A 20,002-nucleotide genomic window follows, 5' to 3' on the forward strand; every position below is an offset into this window, starting at 1 on the left:
CACCCCAAGGAATCTGCTTTCCCAGGTCCAGCGTGGAGCCCAGGAATCTGTATTTGGAAAAAGTGTCCTGAGTGATTCTGATGGTCAGTCAGTTTGGGGAAGGACTTATCTAGCCAGTGTCCACTTTGCAGATGAAAATACTGAGGCGTAGAGAGGAGGATGGAGGTGTTTCTTACCTGCCATGTGATTTGGGGCTGAAAATCAAACTTTGCAGTTGCCACTGGGCAGGCACACCATATATCTCCTTGTATTGGCATAAAAGCCTATGTAAACCCAGGTGGCTCACTGGTAAAGAATCCACCTGCTGATACAGAAGACGCTAGTTCAATCTCTAGGTCTGGAAGATCCCCTGGAGAAGAAAATGGCAACGCACTCCAGTAGTCTTGCCTGGAAAATTCCCTGGACAGAGGAGCTGGTGGTGAGGTGGTGGGCGATACAGTCCATGGAGTTGCAAAGCAGTCGGACACGACTTAGCGACTAAACAACAAAACCAACAGTGATGCCATGAAAACAGATTCCTGACCTTGTATTTATTTTTTTCCCTCCTCTGTGCTTCTGGGTCTCACTGTCCCTTTTCTGGTCTTTACCATCCACCCCCGCCCCCTGCCCCAAACTCCCCTTCCCACTGCCTTCCCTCCGTCATGCTCCATTGCAGTGCATGGCTTTGATAGCATCTCTTTTTTCTTCTAGCTCCTTTCTGTGATGGAATCTTAGAGTTAGTCTTTAACTTACTGGTAGCTCAGCTGGAATGGGCTGTAGAGGTTGACTCACTCACCCTACTTGGAAGTCAGCTTCTACTGAGCTGTGGAGACCACCAGTGGGACAGGTGGGGGGCACGGTGGATGGGCAGATACCGTACCCCAGGTGGCAGTGCTGGAAAACCCACTGCTCGCCCGTTGCTCCTGACTTGATTCGCCCATGGCGTCTCTCCTGATTCCTTTGCAGAGCTGGGGTAGGGCAGGCCTGATTTCGCCTTGCCTTGACCTCAGTTGGACTTGGTTTCTCTCCAGCTATGCCCTTGGCTTCTCCCACTCCCTGGGCTCAAGAACACAGACTCCCCACTGCTCCTCCCCACGGTCTTGTGGTTTGTACACCGCGAGTTGCTGAGCTGGGCACATTCCCTGAATTCACTGGATTATCACCACTGGTTTCTACTGGAGCCAGCCTGACTTCCTCCTCCACTGACTGCAGTGGACCCTTTCTGATTGCCTCATTCTGATGCTTCCCTGCCTATGGGTGGCTTCCAAAATGTCTCATCTCCTCGGGTCAAGAGGCTCACCTCTTTATTTTTCTTCATACGTCTCACCTCTCTTGCTTCTGATTTACTTTTTTGGTCATTGCAACTAAAGTACTTCTCTGGGGGAAAAAAAAAGCACTTCTCTGGAGACTAACACTTCAGAGTTTTAGTCTCTGATTTGCAATTTCTTGAGTCATTACTTTATTTCACTGGATTGCATGACTACCCTCTCCTTTCTCAATTATTTAAAATGTGTATGTAGCTGATTTCTAATAAATACATCCCTCCTCCCCTTGGCATATCTTCATGTTTAAACAGATTTGAATTTGGGATGCATTTTACAATTCAGAGGGTCATAGTGTATTTGACAGATTTTTTTTCGCCTTTGTGGTGTGTGTGCTCAGTCGTGTCTGACTCTTTGCGATCCTTTGGACTGTAGCCCGCCAGGTTCCTCTGTCCATTGGATTTTTTAGGCAAGAATACTGGAGTGGGTTGCCATTTCCTCCTCCAGGGGATCTGCCTGACCCAGGGATTGAACCCATGTCTCCTATGTTTTCCCCGTTGGTGGCATATAATTTCACATGGCATCTTCAGTATTTTTGCTGGATAAAAGACCAGGAAAAATTTAAAGCCAACTTCAGTGAAGATTCAGAATTTTGCGATATTAAGGAGGACTGCTGCTAGTACGCCTAACTCTTGACAAGATGATGGAATTATTTTCCAGAAAAATGTGATCTGGAGTTTGAATAATGTTGGACAAATCATACGAGGCCCTTCTTTTATGATTAGAGCCATGTAGTGTTAATGTAATGTTTAATAAAGCTCTATCTAGGCAGAGCCTATGGTTCTGTATATTTCAGTAAAGAAAAACTAAACCTCCTTTTTAGATCTCTGTTTTGAAAGAGCTACAAAGTCAACACTATAGATGAATTCCTGCATGAGAACTTGGAGAGCTTCAATGCTTTTGTCTTTCTTTCTCTGGAGACAGAAAAAAAAAAATGTGTTTTTTAGCTGTCAACAGCCTTGATTTCATTGTAAAAAGTGAGTTATACTTTACCCAGAAAGGAGGGTTAGGTTTTTATACATGGGTTGAGCTAAATATTGTCCTTTTCATCCATTAACAAAGAAATTGTTGTTTCCTTTTGTGAATTATTTTTTTGCTTCTTAAGAAATGTATCCTGTCAAACCATTTAATTTGGCTTTGCAAAACTCATCATGAAGTAATGGAAGATTCAGTTAGTGTTTCCTTATCAAATAGAAACACAACTAATCCAAAAAAAAAAAAAAAAAAAGAGGTTTAGAGACTGTAGTTGGCCACTGAGGGGAGGTTCCCAGAAGGTCGCTGTGGTCCTTCAACCTCCTTTTCATCGTGCACATTGTCCACACAGCCCTTCCTGGGGCTCTGGCCAGCCTGGCCCAGTGCTCAGCCTTCCCCCAGTCCTGAGTTGGATCTAGCACCCTGGAGCCCCACGCACCTTTGGAATGCCTGAAACCAGTGCAGGGACATGGAGAGGCTGTGGCCCTGAATGACTTGTGCACAGAACGCTGAGATGATGGGAGACTGGAGTGTAATGTAGTTCCCACCATGTTATTTTCCTTTTTAAGCATCTTCGTGGAGGGGTGTTCAGCTCTCCTGTCCATGGCTTGGTGCTGGTTTAGTCATTAAGTCATGTCCAACTCTTGTGACCCCATGGAGCCTGCCAGGTTCCTCTGTCCATGGGATTCTCCAGGCAAGAATACTGGAGTAGGTTGCCATTTCCTCCTCCAGGGGATCTTCCCAACCCAGGAATTGAACCTGGGTCTCCTGCCTTATAGGCAGAGTCTTTACCAACTGCACTTCGAAGGAAGATCCCCCTATCTATGGCTTATAGGCAGTTATTTCAGACTGATTTTATATTAGACAAAGCCCATAATTTGATAGGAAAATTTTCTACTTAAAATCACAGTGCTTTCCAAAACGGACATCATTTGGGAGTTCCCTGGTGCCTCTATTTTTTTTTTTTTCACCATTAAAAGAGTCATGTAGTCACAGTCATGTAGATTTTCTCTGAGTCTGTTTTCCTTATATCCTCCCTTGTCTCTGAGCATACAGGTTGAGTCTTATTTCTTAGCAGAGCAGAGACTAGTGTTATAAACCATCACAATACCAAGTGGACTGTGGCCATTGGTGACTTGAAAACTAGATTGAAATGCAAATTGATGTACCTGAACCGGAGAAGAAAGTGTAGAATAGAGAAAAGACAGGAAGAAAAAAGCAAATAGACAAATGTATTTATTCCAGTATAAAAATGAATCAGAAATGATGCTATACAAGTGTGGCTGGAAATCATCTGTAGACTGTAATTATCACAAGCTAGACATGAGTCAGCCTGGTCACGCAGTGTTTTTTAAAAGCAATCATTGCACTGAAATGTAGAAACTGGATACAACTTGCTAAAAGAAAGTACACACAGTGAGTTGCAGAACTTGACCTTTCCAATAACAGTTAAACCAAACAGTGTGTCTTTATAAGACAGATGGGTACTCATATATACATATGATTTTATATGTATAAACATAAATAATTTAATATATTTGTATATAACATATGGTTGTCATATGTAGTATTTACCTACCATGATGTATGCGTGCTTCAGTCCAACTCTTGCAAACCTGTGGACTATAGCCCCCCAGGCTCCCCTGTCTGTAGGATTCTCCAGGCAAGAATCCTGTAGCGGGTTGCCATGCCCTCCTCCAGGGGATCTTCCCAACCCAGAGACTGAACCTGCGTCTCTTAATCTCTTGCATTGGCAAGTGGGTTCTTTGCCACTAGCACCACCTGGGAAGCCTTACCTACCATGATATGTATATTATAGTTTGTCATGTGTAATGTGTACCTGTCTTGGTTTTCTGAGTCTGGATTATCCACTGTCAGATAAAAGAAGTACATGTAGTACACACTGCTATATTTAAGATGGAAAGCCGACAGGGACCTACTGTGGAGCACATGAAACTCTGCTCAGTGGTGTGTGGCAGCCTGGATGGGAGGGGAGTCTGGGGGAGGATGGACACATGTGTGTGTATGGCTGAGTCCCTGCGGTCACTGTCGCCTAAAACGATACCCCTGTTCATCTGCTATACCGCTGCACAAAACAAATTTTTTTTTTTATTTTAAATGCGCATGTGACTGTCTTAGTAAACAGAAATGATGTTTTAATTTAAAATGGTATTTGAGTTTAATGGGTTATGAAAAGCTCACATGCAGAACAATGTTTACCAGAGCCAGAGACTCAGGGGTTCGTAGGGCTTCGTACTGTTCTCACTTCTAGGAAGCATCTGTTGATGCAGTCATGATCCCTCGGCCAATTTGGAGAAAGGCAAGTGTCTATCACCTTTTTATGGAACTAATAATGATTTTAAAGTGAAAGAAAAAAGCCTTTCCGGGGCTGGCTGAAAGGGCGTGTGACCCGTGCCGACACGCGGAGCCTGGCGCTCAGAAGGCCCTGCGCTTGGGGACTGACGCTCTGAGGCTGCAGCCTTGCAGTTCTTAGCCCTTCCATCGTGGAATTGGTGTTTCGTCAGTGAAGTGCAACAGGACAGTGAAGCAGGGGGAGCGGGGGCCTCAGCTCACACGTGGGGTCTCCTCACCAGGGTGGGGTATGGTCACCCCCTCCCGGCCCCGGGTGCCAGCCTCCGCCTCCCCACCGCACCCAGGCTGGCTGCCCCAGGGCGGTGGCCGGACTGCATCAGCAAGAGGAGGCCTGTGTTCCACTGTGACCCCCGCCGCTCACTGGGGCGCAGGTGTGAGACACAGACCACCACTTTTGACCCAGCCCCAAGCGCCCTGGCGCTCCGAGTGACCAGTTGGCAGGGGCCTCACCCCTGCCCTGGATCCAGGTCCCGAACCACCCTGGAGGAGGGGCTGCGGTGTCTTGGGGAGCCCCCCTTTGTTGTGGGTGGGGCCCGAAGCCTGGTGGGAAGGGGAGGTTGATTTCTCCACCACCAGTGCATGCACGTTCACCTTGCACTGGACTCGGGAAGCCACCTAGGTCCCAGCGCGAGAGACAACTGTCCACAGCCTCTTCCCCTTAAAAGTCTGTGCTTTTTCACTCTGCTTCCTGGGGCCTCATGGGCACCCTGCATTGTGACTGCAACCCGTCTCTGAATCATTGTTCTGCCACATTCAGGAATCCTCTGGCCACCTGGCTGTGGCCATTTCTGCTTCAAAACTCCCCCCGTGGGTGAGAGGGTCACTGTGTGTGTCTGTGAATTCTGTGAATGGGTGGATCAGCAAGGTCACTTGGGTCTTGGACTTGGGTCAGGCTGTCCCAAACCTCACAGTGTAATCCTCAGCGTCAGCCAAGCAGATCAGCACGTACAGACACTCAGATCCGAGGAATGCAGCAGGTTCCAACAAGATATTAAAGAAAAGTCTTTCATTATATCTTTATGGACAGGATGGAGTAACATGGGCAGAAGGTAATGGCAAGCTGGATGGTCTGTCATATTCATAAAGTGCTGATTAAATATAATAAACTAGGCCTCCGTGGGAATCACCAGGCACCAGTCCTGATCCGTCTTTGATGAGGATGAGGACAGATGACACACAGAGGTCAGATGTGTGGGTGTCGTGGCGCTGGGTAAGAAAACAAAGGTGATTGCTGCCACCAGTAAGGGCTGTAGGTTTGATTGATGGGCTGTCACACAGGCACCAACGTAATAGGACATACTGAGATTCAAAAGTTGCAGCAGAAAAATAAAATCCGTGACGGTTTTAGCTGCCTATAAATTGAAAAGCATGCTGATAGAGCTATTAAAAAAAGGCTGTGTCAAAGTGAGTTAATGAGTTGAAAACTTATGAATACAAAAAATTCTGCACACAGATTTTCAGAGAAGTTTTATTTGTAATTGCCCCGAATTGGAAGCAACCAAGATATCCTTCAGGAGGACAAACAGTGGTACATGGATAAACGTTGGTGCAGCATATGATGGGATGTTACTCAGTAATAAAAAGAAGCAAGTTATCAAACTATGAAAAAACAGAGGAACTTAAATAAATGCTAAGCGAAAAGAGCCAGTCTGAAAAAGTTACCTGCTGTGTGATTAGAACTGTATGACATTCTGGAAAAAGGCAATCTCGTAGGTACAGTAAAATGACCAGTGGTCACCAGGGTTTATGGGGGGAGAAGGGGGTATGACCGTGTGGAGCTCAGGGATTTTTAGGGCAGTGAAAATACTCTGGGTGACACTATCATGATGGATACGTGACATTCTGCATCTGTCAGAACCCACAGAATGTGTGACGCAGTGAGCTCTCCTGTGATCTAGGGATTTGGTTAATAATAACATACCAGTATTGGTTCATCAGTCGTAACGCATGTATCACACTGAAGCAAGATGTTAATACCAGGAGACGCTGCAGGTGGGATGGGAGGATGGGGGAGGAGGGATATGGGAAGTCTCTGAGCAGTCTACTCAGTTTTTCTGTAAACCTAAGACTGCTCTAAAAATATAGCCTATTAATTTTTTAAAAAACTGTGTAAGTAGAGCTATGGAATCCAGAACAAAGGGATTCAAGGCCCTTCCTGGCTCCCCTAAAGATGCCCAGTAGGAGCATTTGGTCTGAAAAGAGGCACACCTGGAGCCCTGCCAGAGCGGGATGGGGCACCTGGGGAAGAGCTGACGGGACCAGGGATGTTCGTCCTGACGAGGCATGATCATCACCCCCACCTTCTGCAACCTTGGGGGTGGCCACCGGTGTCACTGAGGAGGGCTCTTGGCATCTCTTGAGTCAGTCCAGCACACCCTGAGCAGACATACTCTCCAAACTCAGTGACAGCCCTTCTAGCTGTTTTCATGTAGTAACAGGAGGAGGAAGAAGAGGAGCTTGTGTTTTGGAGGTGTTTTGCAAGGTGGTGAGAGAGCTGGCTTAGAGCCAAGCTGTTTGGATTCCCAGATCCTGTCTGAATCCTGGTCTCACCTCCCCTGATCTTGGGGCCTTGAGCAAATTTCTTATCCTCTCCTTGTTCATCTGCAAAATGGGGCTAATTGTAGTACCTTCCTCATGGGCTTGTTATTAGGATTAAACAAATGAATACGTACGTGGTTATAAGGATTAAATGACTGAATACATTAAACAATGTCTAGAACCACGCCTGCACTCACTAGACATCAGCCGTTCTGCTCACTGCAGCGTGGTTCTGGACGACAGAACCCGAGCCTCCGGGAGGCTCAAGGGAGGCCAGCGTTAAGGACACTTTCTCACTCTTCTGTCCAAGCCTCTTGCTGTTCCCTGCTTACCCTGTTTCCCGACCTGGAATGCATTTGGTGCCTTTGTACCTGGCAAAGCCCGACTGCTCTAGGAGGGGAGTCAACAGCTTAAACGCCACCCTCTCTCGAGAGCTCTCTCTGCCTTTCTTATGTGGTCATCGGTCCTCTTTCCTGTTTCCACAGTCTTGTGGAAAGTACTTGGGTTAAACATAGCTGTTTACTTGTCTGCTTCTCAGCTTCCCTGGGATTCAGTCATCAGTGTATCCCGGCCGCTAGCCCAGGGCCTGACAGTCACTGGTTATGGGATGAAATGGGATTTCCCCTTCGCCCAGTAATAAAAGGACACTGTAGGAAGCTGGGTGCGGAAGGCATGCTGAGCTTCCCCATCTGAGACGTACTTCAGTAGGACTGGGTGATGCTTACCGAGGGAATCATGGGTTGGATGAAAAAGTGTAGTCTTTCTCTGAGTAGTGCCACGGAGCTCCAGAATCAGAATCACTTACGGCTGGCAGGCAGGGATTTTTTTTTTTTTTTATGTCCTATAAGACAGTTTTCGTAAAAGAAAAGATTGGTTTGAAACAACTCTGTTCAACTATTTTTTTTTAAGATGTTACTTATTTTACTTTTGGCTGCAGTGGGTTTTCATTGCTGCAGGAGGGCTTTCTCTAGGTGCAGCGAGCGGCGACTACTCTTTGTTGTGGTGCTGGGACTTCTCGTTGCTGTGGCTTCTCTTGAATGGAACTCAGGTTTTAGGCGAATGGTCTCCGTATTCTGGCACACGGGCTTGGTTGCTCTAAGGCATGTGAGATCTTCCCGGGCCAGGAATCGAACCCATGTCTCCTACATAGGCAGGCAGATTCTTTACCACTAGACCATAAGGGAAGCCCTCTGTTCAACTATTTTTAAAAAAAATATAATTTGATTTAGTCAGATTATAACCCTTGTTATTCTTGAGCTTTCAATTTTAGCTATCATAGCATTATTTTGTTTATAAATCTAACAAATTTTAGCAGTCATTTTCAAGAGAGTCTTTGATGAATGATTGTGTGTGTTAGTGGCTCAGTCATGTCCAACTCTTTGCGATATCATGGGCTGCAGCACACCAGATTCTCTGTCCATGGGATTCTCCAGGCAAGAATACTGGAGTGGGTTGCTATTCCCTTCTCCAGGGGATCTTCCCAACCCAGGGATCGAAGCCAGGTCTCCTGCAGTGCAGGCAGATTCTTTATCATCTGAGATTGGTTTCATTAAAAAGTTTCATTATACTCCTTTCCACATGTTAAACTGCATTTGTAAAGTTTATATTTTCCCCATCCCTTTAAAGGGCTTTTTTTTTTTTATCAAAGGTTACTACAGTTTATACCAAAGGGACTCAGGAACCAACCTGATTAAGCTCTCACCAGCCAAGATGGGTTACTTGAGGGTCTGTAGGGGTGAGACTCCAGGGGCTGTGGCACATCATTCATAAACATTGAAAAGGAATGAAGAAGACCAACTTCTCTACCTTTACCTTAAATCTTAGTATTAGAGAACACTAAGGAATGGTCTCATTTTCTTGAAGGCTGGTAAATAAAGAGAAGGAATCAAGTGCTGATCCCACCTTTCCCGTGAGATCCATCTCTTCTGGTCATCCGACATTGATGAAGGGAAGTTTCTCTTGATCGACATGACCCAGCTAACACCTGAAGCAAGAACGAAGTGCTCCCACCCCCGGGTAGCCCCTGAGGAATTATTGGCCACAGGCAGCCATCAGCAACATCTGCTAATGTCACAGAATTGAGACAGCGGTCACTGTGTACCTCCGGATGGGAACCCACAGGTCCACCTGTCATGCAGCTCTATAGAAAAAGAAACTGAGCTGAAATCTGGTCAAGATTGTAGATGCAACTGCCAGTTTTCACAGTCTGCAGAAGGGATAAAGGAAAATGTTACACTAAACCACAAGGATACAGGAAATGGTTCTCAGACTTTGGAAAGCTTCACTGGACAAAATGAGTCTGTTTCTTCCATGATAATTTTAAGCAATAAAAGTAATAATAATAAATAAGAGAGAGAGATGAGGGGCAGACAGGAAACCTACAAATTATAGGAAACTTAAAACTCACATCTATCCATTTCAGTGTATGACTTTTTCAGATTCTGGTTCAGTCTTTCAGTGTTTTCGTTTGTGTGTGTGTACATGTGTGCAAAAGATGACAGGGCAAATGGGAATGCTGACAGGCATCTGATGACATTAAAGAATGTTTGCATTAAGGACATTAAGCAGTATTATTAGATGTGTTAGTGATGTTGTTAGGTTAAAAAGTTCTTTTTTGTTTTTGAAGTTAAATGACATTTGCAAATTAAATTTTGTGAAGTTTGGTATTTGCTACAAATAATTTTAACTGTGTACATGGTGGAGAGAGCTTCAGTGTGTGGGAATATAGAAGGAACAAGATTGGCCATGAATGGAGAATTGTTGAGGCTGGGTTTACTATACTTTGGTCTCTCTTTTTGTATATGTCTGAAAGTTATCAAAGTAGAAGTTTTTAAAAAATGACTTAGTCTGACACCCAAGATCTCCCAAATATTAGGCAGTTCCCATGAAATACATAAGTGTTCCTATGGTTTGAATTTGAAACCGCAAGTCTAAATTATGCTATATATTTTAATTGGAACCATGAGATGAATCCTCATAAGCAGTGTAAATAACTAAAATACCAAAAATATGCAGGTTTTTCCTAAGTACAAATTATTAATATTAGGACTTTGTTTCTTAGACATTTCTATTCTTAATTCTTGACTGCAAAGACACTGATCGACCAAGGACACATGCAGTCCCATACAATTTTGGCATTTCCACTCCAAGTATTGAATAGTGATTGGGTTGCCATTCTCATGTGGCTGAGGATCTTTAATGACCAATCAGACCCTTGGGCAAGATGCCAACTAGTCCCTGGCTCAGGGCACATGAGGGGCATCCTCAGGGCTCTTGGAGTTGCTATGGCAATGCCCTCTAAATGAGAGCTATTAGCAGCCAGGGCGATGGGTCAAAGTCCTGTCATTCCCTAATTTTTGTATTCCTGGAAGATTGTAATTTCCACTAAAAGAAGTAATGACCAGCACTGCTTCAGTTCATTTTGCATTTCTTTGGTTTTTAAGAGATCCTTAAATGGCTTCCTGGCTAGCTCAAAAGATCTTTAAACTTGATGAAACTTTCTCTCCTAGGTCTCTACCTGACTCTGCAGTAAAGGCCTTTCTAATGAAACAGTAATCTAACATCTGCAGATTCCTTTTGATGCAATGTGAGTCACACTGAGTTACAACTCATTTGTGGTGTCACTTTAGTGAGTCGCAATCAGCGTATGTGGAATTGAAGGAAAGTATCAGAAGTCATCACACATTATAAGGGCAAATATTACTTTTGAAGCTGATTTCATCTGTATGTATGTAGATATAAATAAGTTTCTTATGAATGATAGTGGATTGTTATCAAAAATTTTGAGAATTGCCACTTCAGTGTGGTGTTGTTCAGTTTCTCAGTCATGTCCAGCTATTTGCGACCCCATGGACTGCAGCACACCAGGCTTCTCTGTCCTTCACCATCTTCCGTGCTGGCAAAGTAATGTCTCTACTTTTTAATACACTGTCTGGTTTGTCATAGTTTTTCTTTCAAGGAGCAAGCATCTGTATGCGGTCTTTCAAGAAGCAAGCATGTATGCAGTCACCATTTGCAGTGGTTTTGGAGCCCAAGAAAATAAAGTCTTTCACTGTTTCCATTGTCTCCTCAATTATTTGCCATGAAGTGGCCCAGTGTAGGCCCCCATAAATAGATATTTATTGAATGTAAATACTAGTATAATAAACCACCTGTTTCAGAGGATCTGGGGTGAGGAGCCTGGGGTCTGGGAATCTGTGTTTTAACAAGCTTTCCAGGCAGCCAGGCTGCTAACAGTTGCAGAACTATACTTCGGAAGCACTGACCTATTCTACCCACTCTGGCCCAGGTCACCCACAGACAATTAGCATTAGAACCAGACCTTGAATTTGGGTTGCCCACATTCTGGGAGAGGGTTTACCCAAAACTTCACCAGCATCTCATGTTGGCCACCTTCTCATCAAGCACATTGCATAACCTTCTAATAGATGTCCTGAATGCCAGTTTCCTCCCTATCTACCTCATCTTCTCTGCTGCCCTCAGGCATTTCCCTAAATCACTCAATTTCATTTTCCTCCTCTATACCTTTGGCTTTTTCTCTACTGTCAGTCGTGTTAACACCAAACTCCCTGTATATCCTTCAGGGCCAAACTCCCTATATATCCACAGGCAGCCCCGAGCCTGGCACCTCGATTTCTTCTCTCTGCCGGTTCCCAGCTCTCTTTTTTATCCTTCTGCTTCTGCTGGGGCTACCCCAACAACCTGCATGCCCCAGGCACACCCCACCCTTGTCTGATTCTTCTACTCATATTATATCCACTAATTGGAACTTAGCTTCCATTTTCCTCTGAATTGCATCCATCCTCCCAGACCACGTTCAAGGCCACTTTTCTAGATCTTCCCTGATTTGGAGTTCATAATTTCTCCTCCTTTGCTTCTCTTTGCTCTTTGCCCGTTTTTTGCCATAGCATTAAGACTCATGGCCTTGGACTTCGTTAGCATAACCTGTGTTCCTTTCTCTGATGAGGAAGTAAGTTCCTAGAAGGCAGTTTTCATGTATTCTTTGCTTCTTTATATTAATACATCCTACACTGCTTTACAAGTAGGATTAAGTGATATATCTGTTAATTTTTCTGAGTTATGATTGCCCCAAGTGAAAGGATTCCCTGGTGGCTCAGACGGTAAAGAATCTGCCTGCAGTGTGGGAGACCTGGGTTCAATCCCTGGGTCGGGAAGATCCCCTGGAGAAGGAAATGGCAACCCACTCCAGTATTCTTGCCTGGAGAATCCCATGGACAGAGGAACCTGGAAGGCTTCAGTTCATAGAATTGCAAAGAAGTATTAATTAACAGCTTAACCAAGTAACTTATGTAAAATGGGCTTCAACCTCTGTATGAAGACTCAAAGCTCCCTGTGACTTCTTTGCCATTTTATTCCTTTATAAAACCAATCAAGAACAAACAAACCAAAAAAGTACTGTAGGGTTTGTGTGCTGTTCATCATAAAGAATTCTTTGTTTTCTTCTGGAGAGGAAGTGGGCCGATAGACAAAAGTGCAGTGATATTAGAGAGAAAGGGCTGGCAAACTTGGCTCCTAATAATGCTATTTTTAAGAGATTGGTGGGAAAAGGGGTAGGAGTTAAAGAAATGAATATGGCATAAAACAGAAACTAAGGATAGTAAGTGAAGGGCATCTACTTCGGCTACTCTCTGTATGAGAAGAGGCTTCCCTGATAGCTCAGCTGGTAAAGAATCTACCGGCAATGCAGGGGACCCCAGAGAGAGTTCTGCCAAGAGAATGCACTGGTCATAGCAAACACCCTCTTCCAACAACACAAGAGAAGACTCTACACATGGACATCACCAGATGGTCAACACTGAAATCAGATTGATTATATTCTTTGCAGCCAAAGACGGAGAAGCTCTATACAGTCAGCAAAAACAAGACTGGGAGCTGACTGTGGCTCAGATCATGAACTCCTTATTGTCAAATTCAGACTTAAATTGAAGAAGTAGGGAAAACCACTAGACCATTCAGGTATGACCTAAATCAAATCCCTTACAATTATACAGTGGAAGTGACAAGTAGATTCAAGGGATTAGATCTGATAGACTGCCTGAAGAACTATGGACAGAGGTTCATGACATTGTACAGGAGGCAGGGATCAAGACCATCCCGAAGAAAAATGAAAAAAGGCAAAATGTTTGTCTGAGGAGGCCTTACAAATAGCTGTGGGAAGAGAAGTGAAAGGCAAAGGAGAAAAGGAAAGATAGACCCATTTGAATGCAGAGTTCCAAAGAATAGCAAGGAGAGATAAGAAAGCCTTCCTCAGTGATCAGTACAAAGAAATACAGGAAAACAGTAGAATGGAAAAGACTAGAAATCTCTTCAAGAAAATTAGAGATACCAAGGGGACATTTCATGCAAAGATGGGCTCGATAAAGGACAGAAATGGTATGGACCTATAAGAAGCAGAAGATATTAAGAAAAAGTGACAAGAATACACAGAAGAACTGTACAAAAAAGATCTTCACGACCCAGATAATCATGATGGTGTGATCACTCACCTAGAGCCAGACATCCTGAAATGTGAAGTCAAGTGGGCCTTAGGAAGCATCACGACGAACAAAGCTAGTGGAGGTGATGGAATTCCAGTTGAGCTATTTCAAATCCTGAAAGATGATGCTGTGAAAGTGCTGCACTCAAGATGCCAGCAAATTTGGAAAACTCAGCAGTGGCCACAGGACTGGAAAAGGTCAGTTTTCATTCTAATCCCAAAGAAAGGCAATCCCAAAGAATGCTCAAACTACCGCACAACTGCATTCATCTCACACACTAGTAAAGTAATGCTCAAAATTCTTAAAGTCAGACTTCAACGGTACATGAACCGAGAACTTCCACAGGTTCATGCTGGTTTTAGAAAAGGCAGAGGAACCAAAGATCAAATTGCCAACATCCGTGCACCATTGAAAAAGCAAGAGAGTTCTAGAAATACATCTAGTTCTGCTTTATTGACTATGCCAAAGCCTTTGTGTGGATCACAACAAACTGTGGAAAGCTCTTAAAGAGATGGGAATACCAGACCACCTGTCCTGCCTCTTGAGAAATCTGTATGCAGGTCAGGAAGCAACAGTTAGAACTGGACATGGAACAACAGACTGGTTCCAAATTGGGAAAGGAGTGCATCAAGGTTGTATAGTGTCATCTTGCTTATTTAACTTATATGCAGAGTACATCATGAGAAATGCTGGGCTGGAAGAAGCACAAGCTGGAATCAAGATTGCCGGGAGAAATATCAATAACCTCAGATATGCAGATGACATCACCCTTTTGGCAGAAAGCAAAGAGGAATGAAAGACCCTCTTGATGAAAGTGAAAGAGGAGAGTGAAAAAATTGGCTTAAAACTCAACATTCAGAAAACTAAGGTCATGGCATCCAGTCCCATCTCATCATGGCAAATAGATGGGGAAACAAGGGAAAGTGGCAGACTTTATTTTCTTGGGCTCCAAAATCACTGCAGATGGTGATTGCAGCCATGAAATTAAAAGACATTTGCTCCGTGGAAGGAAAGTTATGACCAACCTAGACAGCATATTAAAAAGTGGAGACATTATTTGGCCAACAAAGTCCATCTAGTCAAAGCTATGGTTTTTCCCGTAGTCATGTATGGATGTGAGAGTTGGACTATAAAGAAAGCTGAGCGCCAAAGAATTGATGCTTTTGAACTGTGGTGTTGGAGAAGACTCTTGAGAGGCCCTTGGACTGCAAGGAGATCCAACCAGTCCATCCTAAAGGAAATCAGTCCTGAATATTCATTGGAAGGACTGATGCTGAAGCTGAAACTCCAATACTTTGGCCACCTGATGCGAATAACTGACTCATTTGAAAAGACCCTGATGCTGGGAAAGATTGAATGCAGGAGGAGAAGGGGACAGCAGAGGATGAGATAGTTGGATGGCATCACTGACTCAATGGACGTGAGTTTGAGTAAACTCCGAGAGTCAGTGATGGACAGGAAAGCCTGGCATGCTACAGCCCATGGGGTCACAGAAAGTCAGACACGACTGAGCTACTGAACTGACTGACTGACTGTGCCTGAGAAGGCCCTGCAGCTCTGCCTTTGTTATAATGATTCTGCTCCGGGTCAGTTCTATTCCATCTAGCAGAGTGCAGAGTGCTATTTGGGCCATACCCAAGATAGCAAATCCTCTGCCCAGATGGGAAGTTAGAGCAGAAAAGCCTGGCACGAAAGTACAGATGGCTCAGGTGCTTTTATTTCACTGACTCTAATGCCTTTTAAGTGACTTTCTTTCTTGTTTAAATTTTTGGCTTCTCTGGGTCTTGGTTGCTGTGCACAGGTTTTCTCTAGTTGCGGTGAGTGGAAGCTGTTCTCTAGTTGGCGATGCTCGGGCTTCTCATCGTGGTGGCTTTTCTTGTCGTGGAGCATGGGCTGTAGGTACATGGGATTCAGTAGTTTCACCTCGTGGCCTCTAGATTGTGAGCTCAGTAGCTGTGATGCACAGGCTCAGTTGCCCTTGGACATGTGGGATCTTCCTGGACCAGAGATCGAACCTGTGTCCTCTGCATTGGCAGGTAGATTCTTAACCACTGGACCACCAGGGAAGTCCCAAGTATCTTTCATATGGTCACATTTTGGGTGCTTTTGACAAGTGAAGTCATTTATTGAATCTATTTTTTGTTTCTGTGGCAGAAGTAAACCTAATTGTTTAAAAAAGGTAAAATCCTCAAATTGAAACAGTGATTTGTCTGTTTTTGCTGTGATAGGTTCCTTGCACTGACTCCATGGAGAGTGTATCATCTGATTTCCGTCATGATCCTTACACGTGTTATTATGCAGATAATAAAGGATATGATTTTGTCTAGAACAAGAGGTAAGAAAACTTTGAATTCATTTTTATGGTATTTAACTTTCTAGATCCTGAATGTCTGACCTTTGTGTAGACATTTTAACCAAGTGGTCTTTGAAAAGGAACAAAATAACAGATTCTATAGGCACTGGCTTTTCTAGTTTAAATGTTTGTTAAGTGTTACTTTTAAATTTATTAAATTTATTTAGTATTTATCATTTATTGAACTGATGTGTCCTTAGTCATAACTGCTGCTGCTGGGCAAAAGGTTTGAGTGTGCTGGTTTCTCTTTTGGCTCTGAGTGCTGTTATTCTGAATAGCATTTTGATATTCAAGTAGGTTGCGGTGAGGATGACAGTTAAATATTTATTACATCCCACATGATGAAACTGGGCCATTGGAAGATGGACTAGTTGATGTAAACTTTTTCTCTGTCTCAGTGAGTTCAGGCCTTAAAAACAATTAACTCATGGTTAAATACATTTTTTTTAATGAATTGAAAAAATAAATTCATTTTAAATACCAAATTTTAAAAAATTCAAGTGAAAATTTGAATTATTTTTAAAAATTGTTTAAGATTTAACTATGCTATCTATACATCTGAATCAAGCGTTTTCATACTTGGGATGGGGGACTTCTTTCTACAAAGGTTTGAGCAAGAGTTTGTAAGTAGGCAAAAGTCCCTGCTTGGAATACTTGGGCTCCATGAAATTAAGTGGACTAGGATTGATTTGATCAAAAGTAGCTAAGAGTGGGTTACAGTGATGCAGTTGATTCCAGTGAATGTAACCCCAATGGATAATTTTGGCCGGGGTCCTTATGGGTGGACGCACATAAGAACTGTCCAGGGTCCTGTCCCCTTTTGGGGACACTGAGGCTGCTGGTGGGACCTCCCTGATGACATCCTTGGGATGAGGGATGTAAGTGGTCAGGGATGCACCATCACGTGTTAAGGAGGCGCCATCACAGTGCTCTGCAGTGCCATTGCTAGCGCTTAGTCACTCAGTCGTGCCCGACTCTTTGTGATCCCATGGCCTGTAGCCCAGCCAGGCTCCTCTGGCCCTGGGAATTCTCCAGGCCAGAATACTGGAGTGGGTTGCCATTTTCTTCTCCAGGACATCTTCCCAACCCAGGGATTGAACCCGCGTCTCCCACATTGCTGGCAGATCCTTTACTGTCTGAGCCACCAGGAAGCCCCTACAGTGTTCTGTCGGTTCAGTTCAGTCGCTCAGCCATGTCTGACTCTTTGCGGCCCCATGGACTGCAGCATGCCAGGCTTCCCTGTCCATCACCAACTCCCGGAGCTTGCTCTAACTCATGTCCATCAAGTTGGTGATGCCAGTGTATGGTACACTGCAGTGTTCTATAGTGCACTTTAAATCTGGTTTATATTTAAGTCTTTATGGTTCTTAAATTAACTCACATGTAAACTAGGAGGATTGTTTCACATGGGTTTCAAGGTTTGGAGGTGATTCCTTCAGTCACTGTTCTGGGAACATGAACAGATTTGGTTTTGTCCAGTCACCGCTTTTCTCAAGTCTATAGATGGGTTTGTATTCTTGTACATGTTCTTCCTTCTTGCCCTGTCCTTCTGTTCGTCACCCCCCTCTTTTCTGTTTCAGAGAACAGGTTCCTAACTGTCTACCTTCTGACCCTAACCGGGCACCTGATACTTTCTGTTCACCCTCACACATGCGTGCGTGCTCAGTTGTGTTCAACTCTTTGTGACCCCATGAACTGCAGCCCGCTAGGCTGTCTGTGCATAGAAATTTCTAGGCAAGATTACTGGAGTGGGTTGCCATTTGCTCTTCCAGAGGATCTTCCCGATTCAGGGATCGAACCCACGTCTTTTGCATTGCAGGCAGATTCTTTACTGCTGAGCCTTGGGGAAGCCCCTCTTTTCACCCTAGAAATACTAATTCTACCTGGAGCTGGGGCTTCCCTGGTGGCTCAGATGGTAAAGAATCCGCCTGCAGTGCGCAAGACCTGGGTTCGATCCTTGGCTTGGGAAGATCCCCTGGAAGAGAGCATGGCAGTCCACTCCAGTATTCTTGCCTGGAGAATCCCCATGGACAGAGGAGCCTGGCGGGATGCAGTCCATGGGGTCACAAAGAGTCGGACATGACTAAGCGACTAAGCACAGCACAGAGTTGGGGCATCTCCATGCTGTAGAGCTTTGTACTCGGGTTGGTGGGATCAACCCATGGCGATACCTGTGTTCCTGCCTGGGCTATAACTAATAGAGGAGAGCCTGTTTCTCTCAAATAGGCTTGGTAACATCTTCACCCTCCAGAAGCTCCCTCAAGGGAATCTTAGAAGAAAGATTATATTCTTTCTTAGAAGAAAGAAAATAACCACTTACCTATTTTACCCGCAGTCATTCTAGCTCGACGGGGCAAGTGGACTCACATAGCAAGCTGAGCATCTCAATGTTTGCACTGGTGCACAGATCTGGTCCCAGGCCGGGCACAAGTTATAAGGAACAGGCAAATGGGGAGGCCAAGGATGAAGTGGAAAGACTTTGTGACTGTTCTTTTTCTCACTCTTACAAGGACTGTTCCCTGTGTTGACTCACCAGCTTGATGCTGTTGCACATGTGGAACTTTCATATCATGAATTGCAGGAACACTCTCCAATGCAAAGATTCAGTCCTTTAAAGTATTAAGGTGGTGGGGTGGGAAGAACACCAACGTCCTAGAGCTAGTTGGTACTATTTCTTAGCAGTGGAGAGGCCTCTTCATAGATTATTGGCTTCCTCTGGCTGCAGTGACAAATTACCACAAATTTGACACCTTCAGTTACAGTTCAAAATCAGTATCACTGGGCCCAAATCAAGGTGTGGGCAGGGCCATGCTCCCTCCAGAGGCTCTCGGGAAAGAGCCCTTGTCTGACCCACCTTCTGCTGGTTCCTGGTGTCCTTCGCTTGTAGGACATCCCTCCAGTCTCTGCTATGTGGTCCTAACACCTCCTCCTCTGCCTGTGTCAAATCCTCCTCTGCCTTCCTCACCTTACAGGAACACTGGTGATTCCATTTGGGCCCCACCCAGATAATCTGGGATGGTGTCCTCATCTCATGGCCCAAAACTGTCACATTTTGTTAATCCCATTTTCCATATCTGAGGGCTTCCAGGTGGCACAGTGGTAAAGACTCTGCCTGCAATGCAGGAGCTCCAGGAGGCAGGGGTTTGATCCCTGGGTCAGGAAGACCCCCCTGGAGGAGGAAATGGCTCCCCCTCCAGTATTCTTGCCTGGAGAATTTTCAGGGACAGAGGAGCCTGGTGGGCTATAGTCCATAGGGTCACAAAGAGTCAGGCATGACTGAATGTGCACACATAACATTTTCCACATAAAGTAACATTTTGCAGGATTCAGGGATTAAGGCCTGATAGTTTTGGGGGCCGTTATTCATCCTCCTACGTAATCGGAACCTCTTTATCCTATGATGAAAAATCCTTCTTATACCACAGGGTTGTGTAGAGGTCAGACAAGAGCATTAAAAAAGAAGTGCCTACATCAGTCATGGGCCCCTCTGTTCAGCTTCCGACCCATGACTTGAATATCATGGGCTTGGTCACCCATCAGTCTGTCCATTTTGAGGGCCTTCCTCTAGCCAGGGCCTGTTATGAGTTCCTCTCTGACCAAGTCCAGCTCTCACGCTTCTGCCTGTAGGGCCGGCATTTGGAATGGACCAATCTTTCTGTCTGAGTTTTCACTGGGGGACATTGCTCCCAATTCAGCATTTCTGCTGCATGAGGAGAAAAGGAGAAACAAGATTCATCCCCGTGTGTTCCCAGGGCTCCCTGTCTGTGCCTGAAGAAGCCCTGGTGCCTGCTTCATCCTCTCCAGTCCAGTCTTTTAGGACAAAGAGCCATTGAGCCCCGTGTTGTTGGCAGGAGCCTGGTCTTACAGGCCTTCAGCCCAGGGCCCTGTGGTGATGAATTAGTCTCCAGGAGGCACAGAATTGGCTTAAAGTTGGACCCAGATATGGGAATTGGCATCATTCAGAGCCA

General features: G+C 44.7%; 1 protein-coding gene across 1 annotated transcript in view; it reads left to right on the top strand.

Moving 5' to 3' along the window:
- Positions 1–20,002, top strand: part of RETREG1 (reticulophagy regulator 1) — a 155,539-nt gene that overhangs the window by 24,894 nt on the left and 110,643 nt on the right. Inside the window, exon 2 of the mRNA XM_061129315.1 lies at positions 15,910–16,016. Within this exon, the coding sequence (XP_060985298.1) occupies positions 15,910–16,016 (107 nt within the window). The remainder of the gene's footprint in view (positions 1–15,909; positions 16,017–20,002) is intronic.

This window comes from Dama dama, chromosome 25, assembly GCF_033118175.1.
Source record: "Dama dama isolate Ldn47 chromosome 25, ASM3311817v1, whole genome shotgun sequence".
Lineage (NCBI taxonomy): Eukaryota > Metazoa > Chordata > Mammalia > Artiodactyla > Cervidae > Dama > Dama dama.